The sequence below is a fragment of the Echinops telfairi genome, unplaced genomic scaffold (assembly GCF_000313985.2).
Source record: "Echinops telfairi isolate 266 unplaced genomic scaffold, ASM31398v2 ScPeMD7_7473;HRSCAF=8511, whole genome shotgun sequence".
NCBI lineage: Eukaryota > Metazoa > Chordata > Mammalia > Afrosoricida > Tenrecidae > Echinops > Echinops telfairi.
The window spans coordinates 14565490-14576336 of record NW_022111377.1 but is presented as its reverse complement, the minus strand read 5'-3'; the positions used below and the strand labels follow the sequence as shown (position 1 = coordinate 14576336).

At 40.1% G+C, this 10847-nt stretch overlaps 1 protein-coding gene across 1 annotated transcript in view; it reads right to left on the bottom strand.

Moving 5' to 3' along the window:
* Positions 1-10847, bottom strand: part of PLXDC2 (plexin domain containing 2) — a 446078-nt gene that overhangs the window by 82527 nt on the left and 352704 nt on the right. Inside the window, exon 5 of the mRNA XM_013008120.2 lies at positions 4209-4331. Within this exon, the coding sequence (XP_012863574.2) occupies positions 4209-4331 (123 nt within the window). The remainder of the gene's footprint in view (positions 1-4208; positions 4332-10847) is intronic.

The following is a 10847-nucleotide window of genomic DNA, read 5'->3' as shown; positions in this document are numbered from 1 at the left end:
TCTCCATGAGCCCTAACACACTCCAGAGCAATTTCCAACAACAAACATTGGATCCCATGTTGGTTCCCAAGGTACACAAAATTTACTTCCCCAGGTATATTAAACTACATTCAATTTTCTTCTTTCTTTGTCAGATTCTCCTATAAAATGCCTTCATCACACTGGTGAGAAGATTGCTTTCAGCAAAATGACACTCCCCCAAGGCTGCTGCCACCATCAAGTCTGTACCACTCACTAGCAAAGTGCCTCCTGGAGTATTTATCAGAATTAAGACAAGAAACAGCTGCATTCCCATCAAATGCTTCTATTATTTTGAGGAGAGGGGAGGGGATGGGAGGGGAGAGGAGAGGAGAGGAGAGGGCCTGGAGAAGGAGGAGAAGGAGGAGAACCCAGATTGTATCTCACTGCCATCAAGTTGATTCCAACACACAGGGATCCTATGGGACAGAGTAGAGCTGCCCTGCATCTCTGAACAAATATTTTTTTAAAATTTCAAGTTTAATTTTTATTTTAAACATGTTGAACCCTCAAACTTTAGGATTTGAAAATTAGTGGGAGCAGTTTGGGGAGGGGGGTTATATTTAATTATTTTAGTTCTCCAATCAGCCCCTTTACCCAAAATATTACTCTCCAGGTAGCTCTTAATACCTGGAAAACTCTGCCATACAGGTATAAGCTGTCAAGAAAATCCCTGGGGTGAAGAAGTGAATCTCCACAGACCTGGCTTCCTGGGGTCCATCCTGATTCCTGACTGAGAGCCAGGAGGAGGGGGAAAGGCACAAAAACCTAGCGGCATAGCTCCTCCTGCCAGATACACGGCTATTAGAAAGGCACACATCCGAGACTGCCTCAGTTGGCGCGCCAGCCCACCTGATCGTTAGACCTGAGTTGATTTCCTCCACGTTTGCAGCTTGCTCATTAGGCCACAACTAAATGACCTGATTAGCAATGCATGCCAATTTGTTATGTCCGAAAATGCATAGAGGTCTGTACTACTGAGGGTCACCGATTGGATTTTAAAAAATTCTATATCAGATTATACAACTGATCACTTCATCTTCATTTATTATTTGCAACTTATGGAAGCCTAGGGGCACAGTAATTAAGTGCGAGGCAGTCTGGGGTGTGAACCCAGCAGCCCCTCTGCTGGCCAAAGGTCGGGCAATCTGCCTCCCTGACAATTCCAGCCTTGGAAACCCTCCGGGCAGCCTTTCTCGGCCTCATAGAGTGCACCTACGTCAATGCCTCGTGGATGGCAACGGGGTTGGTGGATTCTTCTCAAGAAAACATCTTAGAAGAAAATTTTCAACCTGCTTTTGCCTCTCCAGTCTAGAGAAACTTTCATGAAAGGCTGAAATCTCCACCTTTAAGAATTTTGTCAACGATCCCATTCAATTAAAGTTAAAAATATTCCATCAAGTTGTGATGCATAAAGAGGACTTTGTGAAGCGTCTTACGAGGTCCAAAGGTGCTTCATTCATTTACTAAAACAGAATTACTCAACTTCCACTATTATATTCTCGGAACTCATTCTCCATAGTATGTAGTTACTGCACAGAAGATATTACAAACAGTTACCTATGTTGATTTGAGTATTAATTCTTAGGGTCATTCTCAACATTAAATATTCTTCTTAAATATTTTATTTAATGATTGATTAATTACCCAGAGTCTTCCAGGTACCAGGGATTGAAGATGATGATTTCTGACGTCTATCACAGTCCTCTCGCTGTGAAGGAGCCCTGGTGGTCTCCAGGGTGACTTGTGCCTGGCTGTGACCTGCAGCTCTTCCGTGGGAGAAAGGAGGCTTTCGGCTCTCCTCCAGAGTGACCGCCTCAGAAACCCGCAGGGGCAGGTCTGCTCGGTCCTACAGGGTCTCTCTGAGTCAAATCTGACTGGACGACCCTGGGTTTGGTTTGCTTTTTTTCTTTCAAAGAATCTGGAGACTGTCTAGAGCAGAGGTTCTCAACCTGTGGGTTGCGACCCCTTTGGGGGTCGAATGGCCCTTTCAAGGGGGTCGCCCGATTCATCACAGTAGCAAAATGACAGTGATGAAGTAGAAATGAAAATAATGTTATGGTTGGGGCGTCACCACCACATGAGGAATTGTATGAAAGGGTCGTGGCATTAGAAAGGTTGAGAACTACTGGTTAATACATATTAATTTAAAAAAAATCATTAAGATAAAAGTAAAATTGAAATACTAGATGCTAATTAGGTACATTGTGCTGTGAGATAATATATTGTGGCTGGGGAGATTTATTGAGTATATATTTAAGATTTTGATGTTGCTAACATAAGCATTTGTTTGTCACAATCCTGCACCCAGAAATGCTCCAAACATCACCTAGTAAGTGATAGAGTTTAGAACATAATCCATTTTTATAAAGTCATTTACTGGTTGCTTACTGTGCATCCTAATGTGATTCAATACGGGAGGTCAGGGGACAAGCTTCTGATAAGGTCCCAGTTATCGTCCTGCCACATTTAATTTATAATCGACTTGAACAACCTGGGGCCTAAGTACCTCATATATATAAATGTATATTTTAAAGTGGGGTGGTAGATCATCACAAATTCTAAAAATAAAGGGGCAAGGGGTATGATGTGGCTAACAGGGGTACGATGTGGAGCCCCTGGGTGGCACAGGCATTAGTGCTCAGCTGCTAGCTGAAGGTTAATAGTTCCAGGCCTGCCAGAGGCACCTAAACCCAGCCCTGGAGATACATGTGCATCCGAAAGGCTGGGCTTGCAAACTCTCCAGTGCAGTTACACTCTACACTCGTGGCTCTCCATGAGTCCTAACACACTCCAGAGCAATTTCCAACAACAAACATTGGATCCCATGTTGGTTCCCAAGGTACACAAAATTTACTTCCCCAGGTATATTAAACTACATTCAATTTTCTTCTTTCTTTGTCAGATTCTCCTATAAAATGCCTTCATCACACTGGTGAGAAGATTGCTTTCAGCAAAATGACACTCCCCCAAGGCTGCTGCCACCATCAAGTCTGTACCACTCACTAGCAAAGTGCCTCCTGGAGTATTTATCAGAATTAAGACAAGAAACAGCTGCATTCCCATCAAATGCTTCTATTATTTTAAGCGATTAATTTGTAATTCAGACAACTAAATGCTAATTTTGTACTGTGAAAAGTACCAAGATTATGACCTTTACTTTCTCCAAATCAAACTCTACTTAGTTTCTTTTCTATCTCTAGCTTTCAGCATTTCAATACAGTGTAGACAAGAAAGCATCGAGTGTGCCTGTAAGAGTGGCCTACTTGGATTTTAGTAGAAGCTAGGAACATAGTCAAAGCCTGGTGGTGCAGGGGGTTACCCATTGGGCTGAAAACACAAGGTCAATGGTTCAAACACATTGGCTGCTTCTCAGGAAAAAGAGGAATCTGCTCCTAAAAGGATTTATATCCGAGGAAACCCTTAAGGAGCAGATCTACTGGGTCCTGTAAGGTCACTATGAGCCACAGTTAACTCTGTGGCAGTGGGTTTGTGTGTTGGGACGGGCAGGTGGGACAGGCAGGTGAAGGGAGTGGTCAGAGACACAATCTAGGCTTCTTCTGAGTATCTTATATATCCCCCAAAGAATTAACAGAGATAGACCACTGTCAGTATACTTGAGACATCTTTGTCGGCACTATTCTGTGGTTTAAAGCCTGGGAAAATATTTCTAAAACATTCTTAGGGGATTTGTATTAGTGATTTGCAAATCCATTCTATAGAAATAAAAAATAAAAAATCCAGTTTACAAATAATATTAACTTGACATTTAAAAGCATCCTGAAATCCCAAACCTGTTGCCATCCATCACATTTTTATGAGAGTTTCCAGGCTGCAATCTTTATGGAAGCAGACTGCCCCTCTTTCTCCAAGGGATTGGCCAGTGGGTTTCAACCACTGAGCTGATAGCCGTCAGGAGCATCACCGCTCCTTTACAAGTGTCCTCAAAAAGCTACAATGCCATTGCGCTCATTCTGACTCAGAGTAACCCTGTAGGACAGAGACGGACTGCTATCAGGGGGTTTTGAGATTGGAAAACTTTAAGGAAGCAGACAGTCCTTACGTAAAGAAGGAAAGAGGTGCTGAGGGGAGGGAGGGGAGTAGAGATAAAGGGAGGGTGTGAAGATGAAAAAAAAGGGGAAAGGAGAAGAAGAGATACGGAGAGGAAAAAAAGGTTAATCTGGACATACCATTATCAAAATATCTGACTGTTGAATTTCTGGACACACTGGGATCAAAATTTGCCATTAAGGGAGCAATGTACTGCGTGGCTGTCAGCATTCGATGTACCACTTCTCCAGTGTATATGAAACCTGTAACGATGAAAAACAGAAACGAATGTTAAGAAAAGAAGGCAAGATAATATTTTAATTAAAATTCTTCCAACATTATTATGGCCAGATTTTGAAAATAACATTGCATGCAAGAAAAGAAAAGAAAACTTTCTTGTTTAATGAACAAAAGCGATTTGGGAACAAATAAATCCTTACATGAATTGGAAGTGTCTTGTAGATTGGTCAATCAGTTATCTAAAAAAAAGTGCTATTTTAACTGTGTAGAAGGGATTATTATTTTCAAGAGATCATAAAATAAAATCGAGTAAATGGTAAAATAAACAATTCAAACATTTTAGTTGCCTTTATTAATGCCTTGTTATTTTAACACTAACCTACCTCTAACCTATTTTAACAGTAACCTAACTAACTTTCTACAAATTATTCATGTTCTTGTTGTTTATTTGCTGTTTCTTCCATTACAATTTCAGTTTAAAAGATGTTGGAAACCACACATGCATGCATTTAACACTAAAATACAGAAAATATGTAAATATCTTTTTCGAAAGCTGAAATGAAGCTAAGCAGTCAGGGGAAAATTTGAGGTATTTCTCAGATTGCTGAAGCCATGTGCAGTTGAATAATGGGAATGCATTTACTATGGAAGACTTCAGATTCACTTTCAATACTTCCTAGGTTACTATTCTAACCAACTTTCATATATACATCCTGGGATTATTACTTTGCAGAATCTTGATGACAAATGGTTAATCCTATACTGGTTTCCTGTCTGCAAGGTTTCTAGTTGCTGATATGGAAAGTCAGCTCAGGGTCTGCTAACTAATTTCATCTATCAACCTCACAGAGACACAATTAAGTGCATAACCCAAAGAAATGCATACATCCAAAGGAAATGATCTGCCATGATGAGTAGGCAACCACGGGCAGACTGGCTCCTTAAGGGAACTGTAGATATTTCTATTTTCTTGAGAGGTAATGAAATCAAGCAAGCAAGCTTTAAAAAGCAACCAGAATAGGCCTTTTTTAGTGTTTAAATCCAAAAGCAAAGCACGCTGGTGATGCTCTGGATTAGGCACTGTGGGACTGCTTGCTGCAAGGTCAGCGGTTCAAACCTCCCAGGAACTCTACAGAGAGCAATAGGAGGCTGTCTGCACCCATGGGGATTGACCAACTTGGAGCCCTGCGTGAGTCGGAATCTTCTTAAGAAAATGACTGAACACTTACAATTTCCTGCGGCTCAGGTGTCATGAAAGATGTTGCTTTGATAACACGATCACTTTTGCATAGTCCCCATTAGTCCATGATTTTCATAATCATGCTCTTAATGCTCATAATGCTGCATTCTGTGCCAAACTGTCCACCTTGAAGTTAATAAACCCACTGTGCCACAACATGAAGGGTCACTATTTTTCCCGAAGTGTAAATCTACTTTTTCCCCCTTGTATGCTCACCCGGTGCACTGATAATGTACCATGCATATGTGGAAAGCTCTATCGATTTTATCTTTTATGAAGATGATAGAATTTTACCCTGAAAGTGTTTTTTGCTAAGTAGCTCCCTGTAGTTATTTCTCTGTTGTCTATTCTCCGTGTACCAGTTGAACAAGTCTTGCTTGACTTCAAGAGTAAAGAGGGCAATAAATTCAAAGAAGGCATATAATTTCAAATCAATACAAAATCAATTCTCTAAAACAACTCCTTAAGAAGCAGCAGGAAATTCTAGAAGTACAAATACAATGATCATCAAGGATTCAGACCATCATGTCCCTTGACATGTACACCAAGTACATAACATACATGTACTTATCCTTCTGTGTTTCTACACTGATGTGGCAAGAAACGACTCTCCATTCCCCAGAACAGTTTTCAGATCTTGGAATCACTGACTGCTATGTCTTTTCCTCGGCAAAGAATTTTCCACACAAATTTCAAGGTGGAGTTTTACTCCCCACACCCCCAGGAACTAAGAAGATGGGAATAGATCCAAATATGGTTATATTTTTGATAGTATTCACTTATCACATGAAAATATAAATAATTAGCAATTCTATGAGAACAGCCACTACAAGTCCTAACTCATCTGACACCATGCTCTCACTACTTGCCACTAGTAGTGCAAAAATTAACATGATAAAAGTGAAAGGTGTAAAAGACCTTTTGCTAAGGTACACAATGGGCTCAATTTTGCTCATTCATAGCAGTTTGGCTCTGCTTCCCCCGTCACATGGAAAACCATTCCCATCGTTCTCTCGGGGTAGTTCTGAGTGATGGGGATGTAAAATGTTGCCTATTGCACTGCTGTCTACATTTCTGCTGTGAGGTGCCCTCAAGTTGCTTCCTACTCATACTGACCCTATGGGCAACAGATGGAAACATTACCAAGGTCAATGCCACCTTCACAATCCTTGCCGTGTCTGAGTCTATGTATTGTAGCCACGATGCCCATTGCATCGACCCTCTCCTTTCACCCCACAGGAGCTTCTTTGCCCGGAACGGATCCCTCCGCCTCTCATGCCCAAAGGAATGAGACAAAATCTACCTATTCTCCATTCTAAGAATCATTCCAGCTTCTTAGAAGTACTTCATCCTAAGCAAATTTGTTTATTTCTTTGGCTAACGAAAACAACAACAAAAACCAAACTCGCTGCCATTGAGTCGATGCCGACTTAAAGCTACCCTATGGGGCAAGCAAGAACTGCCCTTGTGAGTTTTGAGACTGCAAGGTGGAGAAACTCCCTCTTTCTCCAGGGGAGCAGCTGCTGGTTTGAACTGCTTACCTTGCAGTTAGCAGCCCGATGGGTAACCACTAATCCCAACTCCATAATTCAAATGCATTGATTCGTCTATAAGCTTCCTTATTCACGGCCCAGCCTTCGTATTCATATGACGGGACTGAAAATACCATGGTCCGGGTCTGGCACATACTAGTCCTCAGATTCACATCTTCGATGTTTAACACTTTAAAAAGGGCTTGTGCAGCAGATTTTTCTGAAGCATGATGTTTGATTTCTTGACTCCAGCTCCCATGAGCATTGATGGTGGATCCGAGCAAAATCATGTACATCCTTGAAACTGTCACTCTTCTCTGTTTATTTGGATGCTGTCTATTAGTTCAGTTGTGAAGATGTTTCTTTCCTTTTCATTGAGCTGTAAGCCATCCTTAGCCCAATAACGCCGAGCGTGACATTTTCGTAACATTTAATTAAAATGTATACATTAATATATATTGATAGCTATGAAAGGAAAGGATAAAAACAAAGATTCTTTTTCCTGAAATTAAAAATTCAGGCATTATAGGGTTAAGGCTGAGTCCTTGATGTTACACACGCATGCCTCTTGTCCGCTTCCCTTTCAGCGAGCCAGTTGTGCCATCCGTCCCTCGAAGGGATGACTGAGCCTGCCTCCAATCCATGCCCCATTCTTCTTCATAGAGACCAGCCTCTTGGGGTATTTGCCAGCACACAGACTGACTAGGCACGGTGAAAGGAATCAACACTGAAGCCCACCGTCCTTGATTTAAACCATGCCGCCTCCTCTTGTTCTGTTCGAACGATCGCCTCTAGGTATAGGTTTCCCATGGGCACAATTAAGTGTCATGCAATTCCACTTCTTCACAACAGTACCCATAGTATTTTTGACAATAGTATCCTTGACAATAGTATCCATAATATTTTCTTGACAATAGTATCCACAGTATTTTTATGATCCATCCAATTGAATGCATTCTTGACAATAGTATCCACAGTATTTTTGACAATAGTATCCTTGACAATAGTAGCCATAATATTTTCTTGACAATAGTATCCACAATATTTTTATGATCCATCCACTTGAATGCATTGGAATAGTTAATAAGATGAAAACAAACATTTCTTTTTTTGCTAGTCTCTATTTTAAGTGGAGTTCCACATCATCTTCTGAATTTGACTTGAATTTTAAAAAAATTGGATTTATTATATGTATCATATCATTCTATATAGTTCAATTACATCCAGCACTACGGTACAACTGCCACCTCAATCAGGTTCCAAACATTCTTTTCCTTCCTGGACTTCTTGACATTGGCTCCCTTTTACCCCACCCCCTCACCACCATATCCCCCTAGTAGCCCTTTTCTACTTACTGTTCCTATATGTTCATCAATCCTGAGTTTCATACACCGCAAACCAGAAAGGCATACAACACAAATTCAAGAGGGTGATCCCAATGACTCAACACATCTGAAATAAACCCCAATATGAACAAACAAAATCCAAAAAAATAGAAAATGTTGAAAATCAGATTGGGCCCAATAACTGTTCGAGACTTGAATTTTTTTACAGTTGTCTCTTGGTGCACTGCTACAATAATTAATTGCCTTCAATAAAATACTACTTGCACGTGATATTAAAGATATTGCTAAACAATTTTCCACATCCTGTAGGATAACCTATCTTTGGAATGGGCACAAACGTGGGTCTCTCCAGTCAGCTGACCAGGCGGCAGCAGTCTTCCAAAGTCTTGGCATGGGTGAGTGAGGGCTTCCAATATTTATTCTAGTTGTTGAAACACCTCCATTGCTATTATGTCAATTTCTGGAGTTGGTTTTTTTATTTTTTATTTCTTCCTTCAATACCACTGACTCTTGATTATACATATGATACCTCCCAATATGGAGGAATGAAAGGTAACCAAATATTTCTGGCTTAGTAACTGTGACTTCCTTCTACCTTCGTTTGAGGCTTTGAAGGTGGTTAATATTTTGTCCATATCCTTAAAGATTACAAAGACTTGAAGTTTTCTTTTGTTCCATCAGCTTGAGAAATGCCTTCTGTGTAATTTCCTTTCCTTTTCTCCGACTCCAAATATTTGCACATTTCATTTTCATATTTTGTCTGCTTGAGCCGATCTTTGAAGTCTCTGTTCGGCTCTTTTACATCCCTAAATTTAAAAATATCACCGCAGCAGCAGTTAATGACTGAGAACCCCTACAGGCCTGCTGAGAACAGTGTAGAGTAATTGGGTGTTGGGTAAGATCCAGCTATGGAAGTTAAAAATCTCCTTTAATGCAACTAACTTTTATAAAGTTTCAAAATCACAAAATCACTATCACAAATGTAAATGCTCCTTTAGACATTTGCCTCTATTTTGTTTTATTTTTGTGGGTACGTCCAGTTGTAGAAATAGCATTTCTCTGTGCATTCACGTATTCATTTTTAAATTATATTTTAATTGTTTATTTCAAATATCTTTATAACCACCTGAATGGTTATTCATAAAGTTTCTCTGTTGCTCACTATGGGCTTCTGGTTTAAATAATATCATCTGACTAGCCATGAGAAGCTTGCAGATCACATTTTCCAAGATTTTTAGGAACTTTCATTTAGAGGATTCAATATGAGAGGCATGTATGTTTTATTCTCTGGCTTACTTCATAGCTAATATGCTGCATTTCTTTTTTTTGCCTTCACCAGTAGGAAGCCCAGGATCAAATTCTGAGCTCCGCTGCGAGGAGCCACTTCGCTCGAGAGTCGCTCACTAGAAGAGGAGAGAAATGGGACTTTTCTGTGGTCACAGAGCCAGTGGACTATGACTGTTGTTTTTGCTTTGGGCCATCAAGGTCACGCCAAAGCCCGTTTCCAGGAATTGAGCCACTGCTCTAAAGTTTTGGTTTATTTCATTTTGATTTTTAAAAATTTTTAAATCAAGATTTTAGCATAATTTAAAATATGCTTTGAAAGTTTGGCATATAATGTTTTAGAGTGCTGTACTTTAAATTTTGGGCGATTTGATTTGACATTATCAGAGAGAAAACATTAAGTATTTCTATGAAACATCAACATTAACGGCTATGATGGTGGCAAAAATACAAAGATCTTCAACAAGATGGATCGTCACAGTGGCTACAATGATGACATCAAACATAAAAATGACTTCAGGAGAATACAGGCCTGGGCGGTATTTCATTCCACTGTACACAGTAATATTTATTTTACAAGGAAAGAAGTCTTTGTGGAAGAGTCTGGGTAAGCTTATATTTTTTATCTAGTCCTGATGTGCTTTTCTTGTTTTAAAAGTGTTACTATGAGGGGGACGTGATTGTCAAGGTTAAGGCAAGAGACCCGTGCACACATTTGTGTGTGACCTGAAGACTTCTAAATCAGATACAGTGCAGCGTAGTTGACGTGCTGGGTCAAGATTGTGGACAGAAGAAACTTGCCAAAATGAATCTTCACGGAATGGTCTAGACATCACAGCAGAGACCCCCCGGCTACTGCTTCTCTCTAGTCAGAAAAGGATATTCGAATCTAAGAACATTCCAGAAAGCTGAGGTCTTTCTTAAATATTGAGAGCAAGTTTGCTTGTATTTTTACTTGTAATGCCACATTCGACTCTTATTTCTAGACTGTGAAATCGAAAGCATGATTTTCAAAGTAAATATTTCATACTCTTTTGAGCTGTATCTATTTAATGTGGGCACATGGAATATGTGTCTGGTATAGAATTTCCATAATGTTTCCAACACGAAGGCCACATGTTCATCGTGAAGGACAGC